We start from the raw sequence: 24,588 nt of genomic DNA on the forward strand, positions 1-24,588 counted from the left end.
ATTTTAACCATTATTGTTAAGAAGAAAGTGGATAAGATGACCGCTTCTTGCTTACAAAATTTATATGATTCTTACCTTCGCACCTATATATAATTGTAATCTAAAAATAGAAAAAAGCTATAAAGAGAGGAATATAGGGACTACGTCTGTATGGAAAAATTGGGGAAGCGGCCGGCCACTACCTAATGTACCTATCGTAAAGAAATTGTGCGTTCGACTCAAAAGCTCGGCAAGCATCGGGAACACAGCCTGTACAAAACACGGCCGCGCACGATTCCCGAGATTTGTCGTTGATATTGCGTAACTTTGGATTCATTGAATATCGTTCGGCGTTGCCGTTGTTGCCCAAGAAGACGCGTTTCCGGGTTTACTTGCGTGAAACAATAACTGTTGTGGTCGTCTTAATGTCCAACATATTTAGGTTTTGCGATACATTCACTGTCAACCCTCCAAAATAATATATATATAGGTACTTTACTGAACGTTCCATACTATTTCCTATGGGCAGTACTTCATATTTAAAAAGCAACTACATATTTATAACAAAACTTCCGTGAGACAAAGACATATTAAATATATTAGAAACGGGTCACTCACGTATTTTAAGTCGAAAAACGCTCGACATGTTTCACTTCGTACCGAGAAGTATCATCAGGAGCTTGCGTTTACGGTGGCGGACCGGCGCAGTCGACTTAAAATACGTGAGTGACCCGTTTCTAATATATTGAATACATATTTATATATGTAATTGTATAACGTGTAGCGTGAAGTCATGTCTATTTACTTTACTTAAATATTCGAATGACAAATTAAAACATGATATATAATATGATAAGTGAAAAAATTAGCTTGAAATCTATTTTTATCTGTTTCAGAAGCGAGATCATTGACTGCCGGGACGAAGATCAGGTATGTAACTAGTAGCTAATGAGTTTAAGTACGCATATACTTAAATTCTTTTCCCATTCTACGGTATTATAATTTTAAACATCGCAAAAAATCAACGCACATTCCGCGGCTCTTTGGGGGTACGATTGCGGCTCTTCTTCCCAAAAGTTTGCAGACCCCTGTCTTACGGCATAAAGTCCGCCATATTATGTAGTTTTTTATGGGCAATAAGTTTAAATAAATGAAGTCAGATGAAGCTACGCGGAAAATTTTAAAAGAAAATAATTTGCACTCTACGAGATCGTTTTGACAGAGAGCACGGCTAGCTAGAGGCCTCGTTTTGTTTTCTATTACTTATACAATAATTATATTTAATTAGTTTTAGGAATTTAACAAATTTGTATTATATCTACTACTAGGTACCAATTTAAATGGTTATAATATTTTAAGATAAGTGATTCGCGCTCGCACACAATTGTTTATTGAGGCAAGCAACACCAAGTAAAGATGTAGTATACCTACCTATTGTTTTATTTTATTATAATATTATAAATATATTATTAATTAACAAACATTTGTGCTGCTAATTTGTAGCATTGCTTTCTGCGTGGGTACTTTTGCTGCTATTATTCTTCTTCTACCTGGCGTTATCCCTCGGCCTTTGCCAGGGTCCGCTAATTGTATTGCTATATTAATACAAATCTTATCGAAACTTCCTTCTAAAGCAACAGGAAACCATCAATCGTCGAAATCAAGTATAGCATACTGCCTCGGCCTTCACACGCATTAATAGTTTCGCTACGAGCAATAAAACACTAATTAAACAATTCGTGATCTTGACAGAACTTGATCCACCCGTATTAATAGACGTACAGTTAGCAAAACGAGCGGTATGTGAAATTAAATCCATCTAGGTCTTGGCTGTGCCAATATAAAGTTCACAATTCAACAAAAAGACAAATTATAACTGATATACTGCCCATCCGCACCACGAATAACCACCGTAAGTGACAACTTGAACTTGGAATTTACTGCTTGAGACAATCTTTTGGAAAAAGAAAATCTGTCGCCGATTGACATAACAGTATTTGGGTATCAGTTGGTTTATTTTTAGTGTCTTGTTCAACTTGCGTTCACACGAAATGTGGGTGCTTTATCAATCAAACGTCGATGATTATTAAGTTAGCAGAGAATCCTATAAATAATTGCATTATGTTCATTAACCGGCCGAGTTTTACATCGATCACGGTTCGGTTTTTTATCAAGTATTCACTGGCAACTTTTTATACGTCCTTATGCGCTAGCACGATTTGTTTCAGAATGTGTTCATTTTTCTCACAAGATATTATCAACATCTTATTGCTGCGTATATTCGCCATCAGATATAACAAAGCTCACAAGCTCAAAGCTTACAAGGCGCTCGCATATATCTAAACATTCTAAACAAAACCCAGTTGTTGTTGTTAAAACCCCTGTACCTATATTCTGTTGATGTAGTGAAAAGGTCTAATTTCCGGCTGTCGGATGTTAGCATAAAGTTTTTAGTCCGCACTGAAACTAGTCGTGCTTGCATGCTTGATTCTGCCATCATTTTAATATTCGGAATGAGAACAATTAGAACTTTCCCAACTTTTTGGAAACTTAACCATCACCACCTTCACTTAGAATGATAAAAATCGGTGCAAGCTTAACTAAATTGTCACAGTCAAATATTTAAACAGCGCCCACCATGCTAGCGGGCCCGTTGCACGTTGTTAACAGCAATCCATTTTAATAGCCTGTGTAAATATTTGTTCCCATTGGTCTGATGCTGTTTATGGCACTTAATGAATCGCACGCGCAAACATAGCTCTGCAGTCGGCGGCAGCGCCACTGTGTTCGTTAGTGCAGTGCTGAGTAGGTACTTATTCCTCTTTTTTAGCGGAACTACTCCATCCTTTCGTCTATTTACTCTACTACTCATGCGTAATTGATTGAGAGAGAGACAGCCATATAGTACGTCGCAGCATTTTTTTTCCTACTAGCAGGGATTATACTACACTACGCTTACCGCTTACCTGTACCTTTGCGTCCGATGGCACTGCGAAATTGCAAGGCAAAGGGTGTAATAGGTCAGGGATGTTGCGAACATCCGCATCCGCATCCGCAACCGCGGAACTTCCGCATTATTTTCAACATCCGCATCCGCATAAAATCGATGCGGAGCTTATGCGGATGCGGATGTCGAACAATTCGGTACAGGAACGTCTTAGCGGCGGCGTAAGTGCTAGGTAATTTCGTCATTTCCTATAACGAAATCGTCTAGATCCAGAAAAGTCGACCAAGTTACTGTTTATTAAATATAACGCACCTATATTCTTGCTCAAATACGTACTAAACGTTTCGTTTTTTTTTATAAAAAAATACTAAAAATGTGATATTTGACGTTTTCTAAGTACCTAATCTTGACATCCGCATCCGCATCCGCATCCGCGGATGTGAACCTTTAAATATCTGCATCCGCGTCCGCGGAAGTCAAAAAATCTGCATCCGCAACATCCCTGTAATAGGTGACGAATGTCAGCTTTGACCACCCGCATTTATAAGTTTGTAATCGAATTGATACGCAACGTATTTTCTGTTGGGCGCTCGTACGCCCGAAGCGTAAAGGAGTGGTTTAGGTGTCCGAATTTCAATCCGGAGGTCGTGGGTTTAAATACTTAAATCCTGGCTTGTACCAATAGAACTCCAGGCCGATTTGTTTGTTGTTGTCGAATGCTTTTTTTCGTCAGAGTTCGATACTGTAAGTACATTCGCGATGAAATTCAAACACTGCAGTTCAGTGGTTCACTTTCAGGCAGCGTGGCCGTTCGTACCATAGCTCTAAATATCCGTCTATTTCTTGTATAGGTACCTACCTATGAGAATAGAGGAACATACATAGGGTGGGAATGTTATTATTTCTCACACTTGAAAATTACGTTAAGTAATAAAACTAAAAAATAATAAATATTGCATACTTAATATAATTCGTTACTTGTTTTTATAATATCAACGGTTGTGTTTATTACCTACTTAAAAGACACATTTACCTTTTAAGTTTAAAAATGTCTAGACTGCTAGAAACTTAGGTAATTTAAATAAATTGCTATGTTGCTGTCGTTTAGGTTATTTATCTTTGACTAGGTTATTTACATTTAACTCGTGACATGGACATTTGTAAATCGTCATATCATAACTCAAATGATTGCAGTTTAATTTTGTGCAAATCATATTTTATTTTTATTAAAGAAATATAAAATATGTGCTGTCAATTGTAACTATTCTAAATGTAGATCATAAATCTTTATTTGCAACCTCTAAATTCGTCGATCTAATAAATAAATAAGGACATTTTTTACGTTAATAACAGATTGGCCCAAAGCCCTTAATAAGAATTTTTGTTATCTTCAGTTAGTAGGTAATTTCCTCCCGTTGGTGTGGTGAAAAATCTTGTGTTTTACTCAGGAGCAAAGTTTGTTTAAGCCTCGTGCCTAAAAACCCTCGCAACGCTCAAGATTACATTTTTCGAACCACTTTCGAACAATCTTTCCCTTGCCCGGGTATCAATTTTGACCCACAACAACTTTTGAAAAACAACAACTTTGGCCCCTTGTAAAATAAATAACTATTTAATTGTAAAAATGTACCTATACCTACCTATGAAACTTATTATGAAATGCAAAAACAAATGCCAAGGATAGTGATAAAAAAGTAAACTTTCCAATTTCAAAAAAAATAAAAAAAATGAAAAAAGAACCTTGAAAGAGATCAGGGCGGCGCGGGAGCAGTGAACTGAGGAGTGCGCTGCATCCTTGACTTAGCCCCATTGGGAATTACGCGCCAGAGCGGGACGGCAGGCAGTGTGTGCGTTGCTGACATTTTCGACCAGTGACGTCACGGCCATAGATTAAAAGGAGAGCGGGCAGTTAATAAACCTTATTCCTGATCCTGGAGATTTTTAATTTTGGATGTTGAATGGCGGGCGGATAGTCTGTTCGGAAAGAGAAGAGTCGTGTAACGTATTGGGCCCCATACATTCCACGACTCTTCTCTTTCCGCACATACTCTATTTAAACTCATCCTGATATCAAAGTACAATTGGTACTCTTTTCTCTTCGTCTTTTATTTAAGTTTTTATTTACTCTTAAGGTTATTATAGTGGGATTATTCGTATTTGCATTATTTGACACATTATGACTGACGTATATACTTAGAGATGTAACTAACCCAAATCGATTGTCACAGGAAGCGATTACGATTGTGATATCGAATTGTGACGTTTAATGAATTTTTATTTGAGATTTAAATAAAGCTAGAATTATATGGTTGATAAATAATAAAAAGAAGATATATAATCAATTTAATAATGCTTTGTTATAAATATCTAATAACTATTGTAATTTGAATGATTTATAACAAAATTTACCTAGATTTAATAATGTTTAAAAAATTTACGTGTAAAATGTATTTTATGAATAAAACGTTGAATTGAATCGAATTGTTGCGACCTAAAATGAAAAAATTATATCGATTTACTTAGACGACTACCGATTTATAACGGTGGTGTCCGGCAAATTAAAAAAAAAAAGACGTAGAACGTAAACGTTCGCAGTGCAATTGTCTTCCTTTGTAATTTCGATGTGCAAGACATTTTACGTTGTATTGCTGTTGTGAGTGACATGTGTCAAATAATGCAAATACGAGTGCACAAAGTATAATTCATCCTCTACTGAACATTAGGATAAGGATCCCATCTGCACTGGTTACTCTATGAAGAGGCTTCTAGCCATTCACAGTTCATCTCTTTCTTCCGCGCCGGCCATCGATACAATGTCTTTCCTCGCCAACCCGGCTAAATCCAACGGCAAACCCAACGGTACCACTTTCACAGCGTCCACGACTCTTCGACACGGCCGGGTAGTCACCGTGAAAATTCTACCTGAGGCGGTAAGGCATGTTGCAAGACAACATGGTCTTCAGTAATACATGTGGCCGAGTGCGGCACCGGTCGGTGTCAAAACTATCGGACAATGAAGTGTGGTTCAAAGTTTCAAACTGTGAAGTTCGGTCTGATCTCTCAAAAGGTAGACTTGCTAGTTTTTAAATGTGCGGAGCCGGTATTCAAGTTTATAAACTTCCATCTTTTTCTGTTTATAAAATATGTCTTGTTATGAAACTGACCATAGAGCTTTTAGTTGGGAGTTCTATTCTAAGGCTTTTTTTATTTTAATCTCAAAACATGTTTTTGTTTAGACAACAAAATACCTACTGTCAAAATGTTACAATTGCTATTGGCTGAAAGTTGTGATGAAATGCTATTGGTGCATATACTTACACAAACTTTTTAACTACCTTCTTTAGCGATAGTAATCACCCAGGACTGGTTTTCCATAGCTTTGTTCACAATGTTTAAATTGTACAGTACTCGTAAGTATTTATTAAATGAGAAAATTCACTATTCTGGACAACTTTAAAAGCACTATATTCGTTGATTATGATTAGGCTTAGTATAATACACAATACACATAAGCACCAATTGTCTGTCTACTTAGGTTAAATCTCTTTACGTAGTTCTCCTGTTTTAGGTATCCAGGGCTGTCTTAAACTATGCTGGGGCCCCTGGGCACATAAGAATTTGGGATTGGGCCCTTTTGGAAAGTAAAGAAAGAAGAAGCTAATTAAACCATTGAGGTATATACAAGAGACGACATCTCGAACAAAATGTTTCCGCACCTCAGAGAAGTGCATGCATGCATGCGAAGCCGAAAATTGTTAATAAAGACGCCAAGAGTATTGTTTGATTCAGTTAAACAACGTTGCATACAATACTTTTTCTACGACCAAGCATTTACTTTGAAAACTAAATAATAGTAAATCAACAGTTATTCCATTGCTTACCGGTGAAATGTTATTCAATCCCTTTTATTATATTTTCTTGTGTTATTGTTGCAACTTTTTAACACGCACGAAGGCATTTTTTAATTTTTAATTTTTTATTTTATTTTCTGTACATGTGTGACATCTCGTCAGTGGTCGGTGACGTACTAAAAGCAAAGAAGTGCATGCACTTCTCTGAGGTGCGGAAACATTTTGTTCGAGATGTCGTCTCTTGTATATACCTCAATGAATTAAACTAACATTTTTATACTATGATCTTTTATTTATTATGGGTAATCAAATATACTGTTACTGTCTGTCCTTGGGGCCCCCTGAGGATGGGGGCCTGGGCACGGGCCCCGTGTGCCTTTATGGTTAAGACGGTACTGTATAGGTACGTATCTATTTTCGCACAAAATAAATATCGGAGTAGGTAGGTACGTTAAATTTTAAAGAATGGAACGCAAAATTGAGGTAGCTAGGTATACGGACTTGAAAAAACTTTTTGACTGATACGGTTGCAATGGTTGCAAATAGGTATACAATCTTCGAGGCCTTGTACCTATTGTGTTGAATCGTTCGTTATGTAAACAAAAGATGGTTATGGGAATAAAATAGATTAAACAATTAGATGAGACATAACATTTACCTATAGGTTTAATGTTTGTTAGTTAAATAGATACAAAGAATATATTATAAGATTTATAAGGATACATTATTGTGGGTCATTCCATTCGTCTTATTCCTAATATTAGACATAAACGCACGAATAGACATGGGGCATTATTTTACTGATAAATTGACTTGACAGCAATATTATAGAAAATAAAGCTGATTTTTAGGTTCCGTAGCCAGTTTTTTGATCATGTACCTAAACACTTTTGAACATAATCGCTTCGATAGTGCAAAAAATAGTTCCAGGTTTTAAATCGGGCGTACACAAAATTCAATTATGGCAAGAGTTTGAAAGTTGAAATAGGTTTCAAAACTTTCTAAATTCATCGCATAGACTAGGATTTATTTGCTCATTCCAATCTATTCCTTCCCTTTGTTTATCATCCATCGATTAGTTAGCCGTTTATCAGCTGTTACTCGATAACGATAACGCGGTTCAATCAACAATGAAGTGTGAATTTTCATAGGCTGGTATTCCCGTAAAAAATGGTCTTATATACATTCTTTGACCTGACGCTTTTATACCTTTTATATTGTTAGCAGAACTTGAGTGTCACCGTGTAAATCTTATCACTTAGGGATTAAGGTTCATTATCGCTTGAATGGTTAGCAAATCTTTAGTTGTTTTGCTGTCTAAAATGCACTAGTTAATCCATTGTAGATATTGTATTGTTTATAACCGACAACGGTCTCGCTACACGCTCCAGCTTAAGATAATGGATTCCTCGGAGGTGTCGAACAAAAGTAAATAATAATATAAAAGGGCCTTTTTAAAAAAAAAAGGGCGTCTTTGGAAGACCTTAATAAATTGGGATAACTTCGAAATCGAGGTCATTTTAAAAATGGGAAATATGCAACACCTCGGGGTGGTATTCCACCCGGCCAATATCTTGGTCCAATGTGCAATGTCATTGCGTCTCATTCTCTCATAAAGCAAAATGTGAGACAAAATACACATTGGACAAAGAAATTGGACAGGTAGAATACCACCCCGAGGAATATGCCATGGTAAACGTTGCGGTAGCGTAATTGATGCTAAAATTTCAAGTTTTATACATAGATTTGTGCCATTTTCAAAATAAGGTAGATACACTAGCTTTCGAATTATTCTTAAATAGGTACCGACAGAAAACGCATGAAGCCTAAACAACTGAAGTTAGGGCGATCAAATTTTAAACATATTATTTCAAATGGTTAGTTCAGCCGTCGTGTCACTAAGAAAGGTTGGGGTTGAAAATGGGGTTGAGCTTGAGAGTTAAATATTATTTGCAGATGAAGTCGCTCGCTAGGTTTAAATGTTTTTCTAGTCACATCAGGGGTATGCATAACATTTACAATTTGCTTTTAAAGCATAATCGCTTGTGTGACTAAATGTCTTTCAAACAGCGGCTATTTTGAATTTTAATGAACAAACTGTAAAGTGAAAAAGGCATTAAAAAATCAGTACACATGACAGGCATGAGAACAAAGAACAAAAGCCATGTTCCCAGGAACAAATTAAAAAATAATGAGACTTCTTGCAACCGAAAACCTACAAGCGGCCGGCGGCTGCCAGTGTAGTGACGTAGTGACGCGAAACGGGCTCGGAGTGATCGAGTCCAAGGGTAGAACCACTCGATGACTTCGATAAGAGAAAAGTAGTTTCGTAAGGTCCTGAGAAAGTTAATGGAAATTAAACAAAAAATATTAATTTAATATTTGAAAGAAAAGAAAGAAAGAAAATACATTTATTTAACGCCACAACATATTACATAATAGAAATGAAAACATACAGGCATAAAAAAACATTGGACGCTAAAATAGGACCCCCACTCAGCATAATGCCGCGGCAATCCGTGGCGCTGGTTTTCAGTGGGGACCTGACTTAAAACTATGAGACGACACATACGCCAACGACACTCAAAAAACAGACATAAAAAGAGTAAGGTACACAGAAATTTATACATACTAAACAACAACCGAAGAAAACAAAAAGAACATACTAATAACAGAACTATAAAACACACACTGAATTATAAAAAATAATATTTTGCCTACTGTGAAGCAGGTAACAGTAAAACTCAAGTAACAAAGTAGCATTAAGGGGCCCACTGATTAACAGTCTGCCGGACGGTATCGGCCTGTCAGTTGTTCGGAACTGTCGAATTTTTGTTCTAACTGACAGGCCGATACCGTCCGGCGGACTGTTAAGGTGGTTCGACTAGGTTACTCAAAGCTTAACCCTCGCTAGATGGTGCCACTTTCGCAAAATTTCATGTTTAATTTTTTTATGGAATGGTCTTGGTATTTGTATACTTAAAAGTATGTTTAGCGAACTCTTTAAGTAAATATTGAACTATTAAAATAAACATTGAATACTTCATTGTGCAAAAACCACCCTTTAAAGTCGACGGAGTGTTGCTGTCATGCTTTTTCCTACTATAACTCACACATGCAAACAGTGTTTCCGTGATGCTTATAGTAGACAATTTCACACAACGTAAGTATACTGCAATAGCGTTACGGTATGTTCGTGGAAATACGTGCAAGAGGATTGGGGTTCAAGACTGGTGCGAGTAGGTAATTTCTTTTTGTTTATTTTTGTCCTTTTTGTGTTATCTTACCTTTAAACGAGCAATTATTATATATATATTTATTTATATATTTGGATGATATCAGAAACGGCTCTAACGATTTCGATGAAATTTGCTATAAGGGGTTTGATCTCTTAGCTAGGTCTGATTTGTGAGAAAACGCGCATTTTTGGGTTTTTATATGTTTTCTGAGCTTTGGTCGGTCTCCCAGATATTCAATCTCTTCTTCCTCGCGTGGGGTCCGCTTGGCAACTAATCCCAGAATTGGCATGGGCACTAGTTTTTACGAAAGCGACTGCCCTGACCTTCCAACCCAGAGAGTAAACTTATTGGGATTAGTCCGGTTTCCTCATATTGGTTTCTTTCACTGAAAAATAGGTATCGGTAGGTTCCGGGAAATAGGTATCAAATGATATTTCGTACAAAAGTTCCGAAAAATCATTGGTACGACGGTACGAGCCGGGGTTAGAACCCGCGACCTCCGGATTGCAAGTCGCACGCTCTTTCCGCTAGGCCACCAGCGCTTCCCCCAGATATTCAGTATCATCATCATCACTATCACTACATAGTATAAAACAAAGTCGCTTTTCTGTCTGTCTGTCTGTATGCTTAGATCTTTAAAACTACGCAACGGATTTTGATGCGGTTTTTTTTAATAGATAGAGTGATTCAAGAGGAAGGTTTATGTATAATTTGTTAACCCGTGCGAAGCCGGGGTGGGTAGCTATTATCAATAAATTACATTATCAACGTTTTCAAAAAAAATATCAATACCTGATTTTCACAGATTATGATCTTTTTGGGTTCTTCCAACTCAGAATCACTAGCATATTCTTGTTGAATCCTGAAGCTAATATAAAAACTATGTCCCAAATATTTGTATAGAAGTTTTAGTTTCCGCTACGTCACGCAGGCTGGGAAACATTTTTGATACTAAAACCTGACGTGATGACCGACATTTTAGGATATCTTTTTATCTAGGATGGAGAATACCTACTGACGATTCTTAGTAGAATAAGCCCAAGAAAGTCCAGTTTGTAAGTGTCAGGTATCAGTTTTTTTTAAAGCGCTAATAGTTTGTTCTACAAGTAAAGCAATCCCTTACTGCCCAGCCTCTAATAAAGTAGTAGGTAATTGTAAAATAAAATAAAAGGAAAACATTTTTTTTTTAATTCAATTACCTACAGTACATTTTTTTATATTTGTTATCCGTAGTAGTCCCTGTACCTGAAAGAAATATAATATCATGAATCATGATAGAAAAAAATATCTAATTTAATAGGAAGAAAGATGATGCAACAATATGGATTCTAATAAAGTTATAATCAAGTTATAATTGACATACCTGGTAGTAACTAGTAATAATTGTGTTTTTCATTCATAGACAAAATTCCATTATTTTCAACCACAGGAAATTTTATACATTTCTTTTTTATTGCTGTGAGGATGTCCTGATTGATTGTAAAAATCAAAGAGATTAGGTAGAGTATAATTTCTAATTATCTTTGTAAAAATTAAACGAATACGCTTAGCCCATACTTAATCCATCGATTTTTGAAAATAAGAAAAATTAAATAAAAATAAAAAACACAACACGAAATTTAGGTGTAAAAAAAAATACAAAAAGTTATGTCCCAGCATACAATGACTGGGGTTTGAACCGGGAACCTTCCGTTTGTAAGCAAAAAAGCGACTGTTTACAAAATGCGCCATGATAGTTCTTAGCTAAGCTGACGAACTTCGGGTACTTATTCAACAAAATCGGGTAGGTCAACAAAATTGCGCTAAACATGACGGCACTTCAAATTCGCGCCGTGGTCAGCCCGGCAACGTCGGAAATGGTATGGCAACGTCGCAAATGTATCCGTACACGACATTTGTGACGCACACATACGTAAAATTGATGAAAAGTTAACTATGATTTTTGCATGATTTCTGTATGAAACATTGTTTTCCTATTCATTTAGCGAAAATGAATATTCGAAAGAAGATAAATGCGGAAATATTTATGTAGTAATAGTGTGTAGTTACTTAATGAAAGTCGATTGAATTTTGTATGAAAATCGAACCACCTTAATCAGTGGGCCCCTTTAGGAACACAGACACACTATCTATGCGTCTGTTTCTCTTAAACGGGAAGTGTTTTTGAACTTAGGTCATTTGAATAGCCTTGAGAATATTTGGATTATTCAAGTCAAAATATTTTTATTCCTTTCACAGAAATCCATGCCTACTTACATGAGAGAAAGACAAACCAATTTCAAAACAGAATCGGCTGACGATATTTTATAGATACATGCTAAACTACATACATACCTATATACATATATCATATAAAACACAGTTCTATTCTAACGAGCCAGATATCGATTGCTCTGAAACTCTCAAATCGATCGTACGAAGGCCTCATGCGAGTCGATGATTGAAATCGAGTCGAAGGAATCGTGTCCCATCAATACAGCAGCGCCGGGGCTGGTTTTTTCGCGTCAACCGGTTAATAATATAAAATAAAACGAACGCCATCACACACGCATTCATAAACAGTCGCCGATACGAGCAATAAATCGCAAACTAGTTTCGAACTTGGACCGCATTAAAACGTAACGACATTTAAGCGTTCCCGAGCGATCGATCTAGCGACAGTAGCGACAGACGACTTCGACGCAAACAATATACTAGTACACAGAGTGCAGTGTTAGTATACACTCCTCTCGTAAAACATGATACGTTACTAATAAATTTCTACCGTTTATCAATATTTAAATGATAGTTAAATCTAGATTCGTTGTACTTAAATCTTACATGACGGCAATTTGAACGCATAATAGACTAGGACCGGTTTTGATGCATATAATTTTATTTATTTCTTTGTTATTTAACTTTTATGTGTTTTATAACAAGCTACTGTCTGCACAAATATCTATATTGTATTTTCTTCGAATTTGATCCTAATTTCAGACTTTATAAGGTATCCTTTGGATTAAACACCCGAATGAGATGCGAGCTTGATTGTTGACAAATCTAAATAAATACCTACTGTTTAGAACGGTTCCTATTTGCAACGCAAATAAGATGTTTTTCTAATGAATTAACAAAAGGCTAGAAAGCTTTGTTGAGTAACTGGTTTCACCTAGGACGAGCTCAAGGACTTGACTCTCAACGCGACATTACGTTACCGACACCACCCGGCACGGAGGGCAAGAGAAGAGATGTGCCATCTTACATAAAGTCCATACATACGAAATTCTTAATATCAAGTAAATTAACCCCTCGTTAATCGAAAGGTTTCTATTCGCTATGGTAACGCCAACCTACCTCCATGGTATAAACTACTGATGTGCCTAAGGAAACTTTCCAAAATTTCGAAATGTTTCGGAAATTTAACGTAGGAAAAATTCGGAAAATTTCTTACATTTTTGTATGAGAATTGAAACTTTCCAATTTTAAATTTAAATTTCCCATATTTCCTAGTGAAAGATTCATGAAATTTCCGAGAATTTATAGAATTTTATGGAAACTTTCCGCAACTTGCACATCTGTAGTATAAACAGTGGTTAAATGACTCTTTTACCTATAAATAACCCTAAATTAACAACCTCTCGCGTCGAATGATAGTCCCTATGACAGTTCCTTCAAGTCTCTTTTGTTTTAGTCGGGCTTAAATTAAAAAACAATTGAAGAAATATATTAGTATCGTATGTATGTGGCTTTAACGTTACATTTCTATATAAATTAATGTGCCAACTCTAAAAAAATGTCTAGTAACCCTTATTCGTGACAGCTACTCAGGTTATTCGGTTTATGCGTCGTTGGACTAAAAGTAAATATGGCGATGTATAAAAATGTCTACTTGCATAAGTTCGTGCGTATATAATTTCGACGAAGTATAAAAATGTGCATCTGTATATTAGACCAAATACAAATATGTTGCGGCACTAGACTAAAAGTAAATATGGCGATGTATAAAAATGTCTACTTGCATAAGTTCGTGCGTACCTATATAATTTCGACGAAGTATAAAAATGTGCATCTGTATATTAGACCAAATATAAATATGTTGCGACACTAAAAGTAAATATGGCATATATAAATATTAATAAATATATTTTCAAATGTTCTCAGTTTTTTTTTATAATTTATAGATAAAAGTTTGTCTGTTTAGAATTCAGCTTGTTTGTTGATCGCTTATCTATTAGCTTGTTCATATTTATTGAATATTATTCGTTTTAATTTAAGAACTAGATGTTACGAGGGGATGAATTTGTTCCGTATATGTATTATTATAATCCTGGACCTATGTAAAGAAAGTAGTCATTTTAATATTCCGACTTGATAAGACTTAGACATTTGTATACTTTGAAAGTAGTCATTTTTATATTCCGACTTGATAAGACTTAGACATTTGTATACTTTGAAAGTAGTCATTTTTATATTCCGACTTGATAAGACTTAAACATTTTGAAGTATTGGCTTTCTAATACTCGGACCAATTTTTATTTATATCTAGACATTTTTATACATCGCCATATTTACTTTTAGTCCAACGACGCATAAACCGGTTATTCGTTTGCATATATGTTGTGTTACATCAGCTTAAATTGCGTATTCTTTAGTTACCAAACGAAACCTTAACAGTGACTTGACTTAACGTCCCCATACAAAACTGATTTGAGCAGTGAACTAGCACAAGCAGGTCTTCTCAGAAACTATCCCAGTTTCTCTATGAAAAACACACACCATGTGTTATTTTTCCCACACCTCATTATGCTTGTGCGCTTCTTGTGTACATGTCAACAAAAAGAGACGCATGATATGCGTATCCCGGAAACATATAAGGCTAAAATTGGGCCAAGTTTTTTTTATGCACATAGATTTAAACAAAACTACAAGCTGCTTATTTTATTTCACTAAGTTCGACTATGGTGTGTGACGTACTTAACTATGACGTTTATATCTCGATAATGAGTGGATGTAGGTTATTAGACGAGGCTGCAGACATATTCTTTAGCCTCGTAAGGCCCCGCGTACTTGTATATTTGAATTCTTATAGAAATATAAGAAAGTTAAAATACAAAAACACAGAAATTGCTCTGGGTCTTACGAGGATAGCCAATATGTGTAAAAAGAAATGGTTTATTTTTTTCCCTTGGTTGACTTATGGAGAAAGTACGTATGGTAAAGTTTATGCTAAATCCTTATTATTCATTTCATAAACGACTTAGTTAAAGCTAAGTAAACAATATTATTCTCCAACTGATAGCAATTCGTAGGTAAATTAAAAGAAGACGTTTAAAATAAAAATATAGATCAAATTTTCCGAACAGCCAACATTGACAACATTCAAACTTGACTACGGCACTACCGGGCGTATTTTGAACGTGTTATGTGTATCTGTATACTTAGTTGGCATGCTGACCAGTCATTTTGAATCTGTTTTAAGTGTATTAGTAAATATTGGTCCGGAGTTACTATTTTAAGTAAGAGTTTGTTGGAAACTTCACGTAGGCGTATTTACATACTGGAAATGGACAGAGCGGAGCGTGCCGTACCAGGGTGCCCTTAGTGTACCTATATACCGGTATAATACACACTAGCTCCTGCCCTCGACTTTGTCGGCATGGGATGATGATGATGATTGATAAAAACTATCCTTAGTCCTTCCCCGGGCCTCAAACTATCTCCATACCAAATTTCATCTATATTGGGTCAGCGGTTTAAGCGTGAAGAGGTAACACACAGACTGGCAGAGTTACTTTCGTATTTTATAGCGCCTATTGGAATTTGAATGGCTGAATCGCGTTATTGAATAAACTCGGTGTATTCGAACAATTGCTAGGTATTTGAATGTTACATAGTTAGCAAGTTCCATAGAATGACACATTAAAATATTTTGTACACAGGGCCTCACGGGGACGATGCACGATGTTGATGTTTCCAGGCGTTTAGTGTTTTAACTTTTACTTGAACGCGAACTGCTAGTCGTACCTACAATAAATTACCTATCAATAGTTCCATTATTGTGTAGCATATTAAAATACTGAGTTAACTTTACTGTACGGTACCTACTATGGGCCATGGACGGCGTCGATACTCTGCTATTATCAATATCGACCGTTGATATAAAACTAAAGTGGAGCGCCCTTGCATTTCTAATGCACTCACTGTGACAACTTAATGGCCTGAGCAGCGTTCAAATTGTATACATTTTGTATAAAACCTTGTTTTATAATTTATAATATAATGCAGTTCGTATTGAGAGGCAAAAGTTGAGTGGCATCGACGGTTTTCACGATTGAATAGTAGGTTGGAATTGAGTAACTCATTCAACCAAGGAAGAGTAAAATTATTTCTGAACCATACCGAAATGGATTTTCTCAAATAGATAACTATTTTATTCATATTTATCGGTTACGATGTGCCTTTTAGGAAATTTGCAAAATAGCAAATATTTTAACTTATCTTAATTTTTTTGTAGTAAGTGTACTGATTAAATAAAAATAAATGTACCTAATATAATTATATGGAATAAGCTAGTACCTATCCAAATTAATTAACTGTTCTATATCAATCGTAAATCACTGTTAGGTAAGGAAGTAGGTAGGTACACGGAGAAAACGAGGTCGAACATGCACTTTTACACTTTTAAATTAAGTATGTATTGTATTTCACCAATATCTTGTACAGTCAGCATCAAAAGTAGCATAACATTCTCTAGTAGTTTAACTCAGAAAAATAAAAGTATTCCAGGGTGGCAGTTATTTTTTTTGCGTTGTGTCATCCACTACTATTGATGCCTATTACAGGTATATAGAAGGTGGTTTCATCGTATCTCTTATAACAGTTATAACTATAAGGTGACTCGTAACAGTCGTAACTCCATATAAAAAAAAATTGTTGACGTTTTTCAAAGAGAGACTGACGTTACTCGCCGCAGTAACATTTCGCAATTCAGATAATCAAACACGGATCCAATGAGGCTGTTATGGCCTTACGAGAATAGTAGAGGATGATTGTTTCTAGTTCTAGACTCGTGTAAGCGTTACAGTAATCTGCAGACATTAGAATGTAGACGGGGCCCGTGGTGAGCCGTGATTCGGCGGTCGACGACCCGCGGATGTTTCGGCCAGTAAAGTTGTTCCCGAGTGTGCGCGTCCCCTAGATATTAATGACTAATTAGTAGTATGATATATATACTAGGATTTTATAATGTATCTTTTTCGCGCTTTTGCTAAATCTGAATTTAATATGTTCAATTTTGCAGCTCGCTGAACTTTGGTGTCAATAAAACTAATAGATTAAGGATGCTTATGCTTCTAAAAATACTGGGACCCCGATGATTAGGTAAAAAAATGTGTGTATGCATATTACAGTATCAAGTCCTAACTCGGCTTCCTACCACGAAAATAAAAAGTTGAACGTTCGTAAGCGAAGTTCTTGTGGAATATAATGGTCTAGCTAAATAGCCCCGATCTCTATAAAACAACAACGGTGTACAGTCAGCAGCAGAAGTTGCTAAGCGGGTGAGGTGTCCAAAATTACCTTGACACGCTCTTATTCTCTTAACAATAAAGTCGAGTCTGATGGATCATTCTGAACACCCCGCCCGCTTAGCAACTTCCTCTGCTGACTGTACGTCCCCGAGTAAATTCATAAGAATATTTTTATGCTAAAGTCGTCGGTGCTAAGAAACAAACAGTCGACCATAGAAAAACATCAGAAATAAAATTTTAGCATAATAGGCACCTACTTCCAAATTTCGAAAGATGGACTTCAGAAAGTCTCTACCTACTTATATTTTCTGGCAACCACTAGTACTTACCAATTTCCTACGTCCAATGCCGTCAATCAGAAGGCAAAATATTCCTAAGCACGATATTATTTAGATTAAAATCATCCTCACGCGCGATCGTAATCTAATTGTTAGTTATTTCAAACAAATACTTTATAGCGTTATTTTTAGATTACGTATACGAAAATTCGATACTAGCTTTTAAAAGTAACATTATCTACAGGTGAATTGTCTTGCTATTACCTCGCGCAGTTCCCGTGACCACCGCCATATTATCCGACGTGTTACAATTACTTAGAGAACGCAGGTGAGTCGAACGCTTGTACAGTCGCCATCAGATATTTCGGAGCGGCTAAGGTGCTCACAAATATCTGAACACGCCTCTATTGTCAAGGTGTTAGATTGCGTGTTCAGATATTTTTGAGTACCTCGGGCGCTCTGATATATCTGATGGCGACTGTACATAATATCATGGACAAGCATGGTTACCGAACTGTAGGCAATCTAGTTAATGAGCCATAAACTTTATTGTTATACAAATAGAGCCCTAATTCGGATAGCGCGGGTGATAGCGTCTATTTCTATCAGGACTTGGTTCCATAGCGCAGAAGATCGAACGAATAGGCGAACCGAGGAGGGACTGTAGGAAACTACTACTTGAAGTCTTTTGTATTTCCGTCTCTAGAACTCTTGTTGGAGTAACAGAGATGGAGATACACCTAACTTGCGCGTGCACTCTCCTTTAAAGCAGGATTACAATGAGGTCTCAACTTAACTGGTCAACTTGTCTTACTTCGGTTCAAAATGGGAAAGTACATCGGGATCTTCAATGACAAGTCGTATCGACTAGGGTGCCTTTTACAGTGCTCTTCGATGCGTGTCGTAGCTCTTATTTACACGGAATTAAAAGCTTATTTTGAATAGCACTAGGAACAAAAGACAACCTGAGGGAATGCCTCTCTAATTGAGAACTTAAATACCGCTTTCAATCCTTTTGTGAACGTAACCGCTGTTTACGAGTAAAAAATGTCTAAACGTTTTTATTATTTGGAATTTTTTATGAAGTATATGTAGTTCATATATAAAATATAAAGACCTACTTAGGTACGAGTCTGTTAAGTTAAGATTTGATATATTAGCATATGTTTTTGTAGTTTTATAGCAGGTACTATATCTTTAAATTGTTGAAAACCAAAACCGATACCTACTTAGTTATTTCGAAATTCGTTTATTCCCCCGTTTGAAACACCATTATCGTCCTATATTTGTGAATCAATTAAATATAACCTTTTAACCGCCAGCAATTTTTGATCGAGCGTGCTCGTGTCGCCACCGAAAGTAATTGTACCACGCAGAGTAAGGTTGGCATAGTTACGGGAGTTATAAATGTGCTGTAAAAACCAAATCAGATCTTTGTCTTATTTATCAGACTGTGGTGAAATAAGCTGGATATGTAATGTCTTATATATCAGACTCTGGCGGTTAAATGGTTAAGCGACGTGTTGCACAAATTAGGGGGAGTGCACATTAACGGAGCGTGGAGAATCAAAACGTAATTCGCTTACTGGAGCAGACACTGTAATTGCCTTATTTAGTAATATGTAGTGACCAAGCCGGCGGTGTGTAGTGCGCTTTACAAGCAGAGGTTCCGTAGAATTCCTTGTACAGTCGACTACAAAGAGATGTATCCACTTTTTCACCATACTGCCTTGTAATAAGGTGAAAAAGTGGATACATCTCTTTGTAGTCGACCCTACCTAGTCATTTTAATCCTTACGAATAATTATTAATTTATTACTTCCGTATAATTCCTTGTAGTAAATTTAATCCTTACGAATAATGAACAGGAGACCTAGCAGGTGTTTACAACACCAGTAAAATGAGTTCGAAAACCATATTTTGTATGTATTATAAAATGTATAAATGTGAGAGTAATTCTGTATGTCTGTCTGTCACACCTTCAGTCTTCACGCTTAAATTGATGAATCGATTTGAATGGGTATGGAGATATTTTGAAGCCCGAGAAAGGACATAGGATTGTTTTTATTACGTATTAATCTTCATCATTCCATAATGGAGTACCTATATATTATTGGCACTTTGTTCGTATCCATACTTAAGACGAAACAGGACGTGAGCCCGATCTCAGACGTGACTCTACTCTCTACTATAGGTAACGAACTATACTGTAGATATCATAAATCTATGAGCCATATCGTATGGTCTCACTGAATCCAAATTCAGTAGGTACCTACAGAAGTTTCGTAAGATCTCGTTTGCAAAAACATATCTATTACTGAATTTAACGATGCACCGAGCTCGTAATATCTGATTGTTGTAACAATTGATTTACTGTACCTACAGTCGCTATAGAATATATAAGAGCGGCCACGGTGCTCAAAAATATCTGATGATAGAGGCTTTAACACTGATTTAAACTTTCACGATTTTTACACATTATTAAATTGTACAACGGGACTTAATCGCGTATCTACATTTTTAAGATTTACCTCCGACGTTTCGTTTTGTTTCGACGTTTCCTAGTGCGCAAAACGTTCAAGCGGATAAACAAGACCAAGTGCGGGTAGTTCGAATAACTCGCGCGGTTAGAAGATGCTGATGTCAACTTAAGCCAGTCTTCTCCGAGACCACGGGGACAACGCCGTCCTCGACACGTCGGAGGTAAATCTTAAAAATTTAGATACGCGATTAAGTCCCGTTGTACAATTTAATAATGATAGAGGCTTTGTTCAGATATTAATAAGGAACACCTTGGCCGTTTAGATATATCTGATGGTGATGGCGATTGTCCAGTCGTTTCATTAGTCATTACGCATCTCGCTCAACCTTACTGGTGCACATGATATGCCTAATGACAGTAATGAATGACATTACTCAAGGTATCGGGTCAAAATGCTATGAAAATGTTACCTGTCCTTTAAATTTTATTTATTATTATAAATAAAATTTAAAGGACAGGTAACATTTTCATTGGTTCATTTTCATTTTCATTTTCTATTGGTGTATAAAATTCTTGTTTATTAACAAGTATTTTATACACCAATAGATGTGTTCAAATGTATAATTCTAAATTTGAAATGAAACTGAAATAGTCAATATTTTATCATTAAACGTAATGTAACTTACACAACACTATAATCCCATACCTAACAATTTACAGGTGCTAACCATTCGATATGGCATTCGTCAAAATCAGCTCTGCACACTGAATATGCTGCTAACTATTATGCTAACCTGACTGTTAAAATCATATCCCTTTTTCTCTAAGTTGCCGTAGTCGAGTAACAACAAACACGTACAGTGTATGTGTGTCACTTTAACCCCTCTTACAGCTTAGCATTACAGACGATGGAATACCTACCAGTAGTACAGTCAAGTGTAAAAATATGTGTGCACACATCATACTCAAAAATATGTCCCATAGCTCTTATGTCAGCAAATTCCTTAATGGCCCTAATACGAAACTACCCATATTTTTACACTTGACTGTACCACAGATAGCAAGGACAATGTCAGTTCATCCTGACGTTAATCTGGTCGTAGAGGATTACAGATTATGAAGACTTGTTAATGTAGTCGTAAAGAACATTTTTGAATTTTAAGTTTTAAGGTGACGGTAGAGGTGGGTAAATTTTCAGATTCTGTCAATTTACCCCATTTCACACACAAGCGCACTTCACGCACACTACCTCACTTTACTGGGACAGGTCACTGACCCATCAAGTTTTTTTTTAAGATAGCGTTTTGAGTTTAGTGGCCTCCTTTTAGGAAAAGCGTTCCATTGAAAGAAGAAAGAGAAACAATACATTTAATCTTGCTTTCCTTGTCTGTTCATGTCACACGTGACGTATTTAAATTCTAATAATTCATTTGGTTGTTGACAATTTTCTACATTATGGCTTTGTCGAGATACGCGTTTTCTAAAGTTAAACCGAATAAAACCAGATGTCATTAAGTCAGATGTAAAATTTTATTTACTACTCTATACGACTTTTCATAAGGCTCAAAATCAATTAAATGAGAATTTAAATAAATAAAGTTCCGGCAGGGTGCAAAATTTAATTAAGGCGGACAAAATAAAATTTGAAAATATATGGAAACAGTGTTGGCTAATGTACCCCTAATATCTTTACCGATTTACTTTTATGTGGTATATTCGCCTTTTGTTTCACTATTAAATTAATACAATTAAAATAAAAAATATTATACCGGTATTCCACCGGTATTATTTCAGTGCTGAAGCGATTTTCTTCGATCGTAGCCTTGATAATGTAGGTGTTGATAGTTACTTACGGCGGTAGGAGCGGCAATGAACCCCGTGCAGAGTAGAACGTGAGGTGCGTTGGGATAAGTGCATATATCTACTTATAATTCTTTGGCTGGTTGGTAACCCTCTATATTTTATTTTTTGTTTTACTGTTATTAGGTTAAGGGAGATTTAGGGAGTGAAAAAAAAATGATTTTCATTTTATGCGCTCGCGTGATTGCCGGTGGATTATAATTAGACAAAAGAACTTGTTTTCCACGCATCGAATGTAGATCCCTATGACACTTCCTCCAAGTCTTCTCCAATAATGTTTATACCGTATTTTAATTACCTACCTTAAATGTTACATTTCTAAATATTTTTTTTGTGCTATACATACTTCAAAAAAATCGCTGGAGGCCTAGCGGTAAGAGCGTGCGAATTGCAATTCCGGCTCGTACCAATGAGTTTTTCGGAACTTATGTACGAAATATCATTTGATATTTACCAGTCGCTTTTCGGTGAAGGAAAACATCGTGAGAAAACCGGACTAATCCCAATAAGAGCCTAGTTTACCCCCTATGGGTTGGAAGGTCAGATGGCAGTCGCTTTCATAAAAATTAGTGCCCACGCCAATTTATGGGATTAATTGCCAAGCGGACCCCAGGCTCCCATGAGCCGTGTCAAAATGCCGGGACAACGCGAGGAAGATTATGATGATGTGACACATACTTCCAAAAAAATCTACAAATATTTTACGTGACAACTGCTTATAAGTAAATATTATGTAGGTACACTTATAAAGTATAAAGTAGAAAATATCTTATAGGTACATAATATAAAAACCGATCATGTACGAGTAGGATTCACTATGGGTTCCACAGTTACACATTTTTATTGCATATTTTTTGTTTAAGACCAACTCACCTATTATAGGACATAAGTCTTCCATTAATCTTATGGCGTTGAACTATTTTTTGTATATGTATTTATGTAATACAATTCTGAGTTAGGTTATGGTACATTTTTGCTCACCTACTTATAATTATGTATTATATCTGATATGTCACATGATACCAAAAATCGCCGCAAAGTTAAAAGTTCATTTATTTACGTTACTCATCTTCGGATCACCGACTTACTACTTCCTTACTTGACATATGTGTACTAAATTTCAATTGAACTAGTCCAGTAGTTACGGTGAAAATTGGCTTTAACAAAATGGCAGACACACGAGTGATCTTATAAGGGAGATTATTTTCCTTGAGTGAATGGTATGCATTTACCCCAATGCACCTCACGTTCCACGCGGCGCGGCGTAATCTGGCCCCTATTTCACCACGGTGATAGGTACGACAAAAACATCACTGTTATTGACGCCATAGGCATCCATGGACTACAGTTACCGCTAACACTGATTTAAACTTTCACGATTTTTACACATTATTAAATTGTACAACGGAACCGCAAAACGTTCAAGCTGATAAACAAGACCAAGTGCGGGTAGTTCGAAAAACTCGCGCGGTTAGAAGATGCTGATGTCAACTTAAGCCAGTCTTCTCCGAGACCACGGGGACAACGCCGTCCTCGAAACGTCGGAGGTAAATCTTAAAACTTAGATACGCGATTAAGTCCCGTTGTACAATTTAATAATACAGTTACCGCTTACCATCGGGCGGGCCGTATTCGTGTTTGCCACCGTCATTGTACCTATTATTAAAAAAAAACTTTATTATATCGGATAAAACAGACATTTCTCTCGCAAAAAAATCTTGTGACAATTGTCACAAGATTTTTCAAAGAATTTTCGGTAAGTCTTGACAGGAAATGAGTTTTGTGTCGCAATTTCGATACAGTTGCCGTGTTTCTTGTAACAATTGTCATTAGCTTCGCAAAATAAGAATTTTTTAGTGGCAATATAATGGAGTTTATTTATTTATTAAAATGTTGGTGGCAAACAAGCACATCGCCCGTCCGATGGTAAGCGGTTACCGTAGCCTATGGAAGCCTGTGACGTCAGCAACAGTGATGTCGACAACTGTCGCACCTGTCACCGTGGTCGTGGTGAAATAGGGGCCAGTAAGTACCTAATAATCGCAGTGGTCTTAAGTGTCACAGACCCTACTGGCGCTTAAGTCCTTTATGACAATTTCTGCCTATTTTAAATTGTTCAAAAAAAAAAGAAACCGAATAATTATATCGGACTACCGAATTTTCACGAGAATCAGTTGAGAAATGTGATATGCAAAGGAGAAGAATTCGGACATACGAAAGCATTTTTGCCCAAGTTGAAACGGAGACCTTCGCCAACGCTCGGTCAATGATGGTTTAGGTAGAGCTAGCTGCAGAGAAAAGGTACCACCCCTGCATACAATTATCTATCTGGTCGTACCTTTTCTCTGCAGCTGACTGTACACCTATAAAAATGGTTGTCCCTGCTGTAATTTTATACCGGTACCGTACTTTGTATTTCAACCGGTATAGTTTTACCTTCAAAA

At 36.4% G+C, this 24,588-nt stretch overlaps 1 protein-coding gene across 2 annotated transcripts in view; it reads left to right on the forward strand.

Moving 5' to 3' along the window:
* LOC134660934 (FH1/FH2 domain-containing protein 3) overlaps nt 1–24,588 on the forward strand; it is a 97,593-nt gene that overhangs the window by 21,726 nt on the left and 51,279 nt on the right. The window contains exon 5 of one of the 2 annotated variants that reach the window (XM_063516819.1): nt 876–909. In XM_063516819.1, the coding sequence (XP_063372889.1) occupies nt 876–909 (34 nt within the window). Of the gene's footprint in view, nt 1–875; nt 910–5,850; nt 5,994–24,588 lie in introns of those variants that run through there. The other variant, XM_063516820.1, reaches the window with a different exon arrangement.

This window comes from Cydia amplana, chromosome Z (assembly GCF_948474715.1).
Source record: "Cydia amplana chromosome Z, ilCydAmpl1.1, whole genome shotgun sequence".
NCBI classification, from domain to species: Eukaryota; Metazoa; Arthropoda; class Insecta; order Lepidoptera; family Tortricidae; genus Cydia; species Cydia amplana.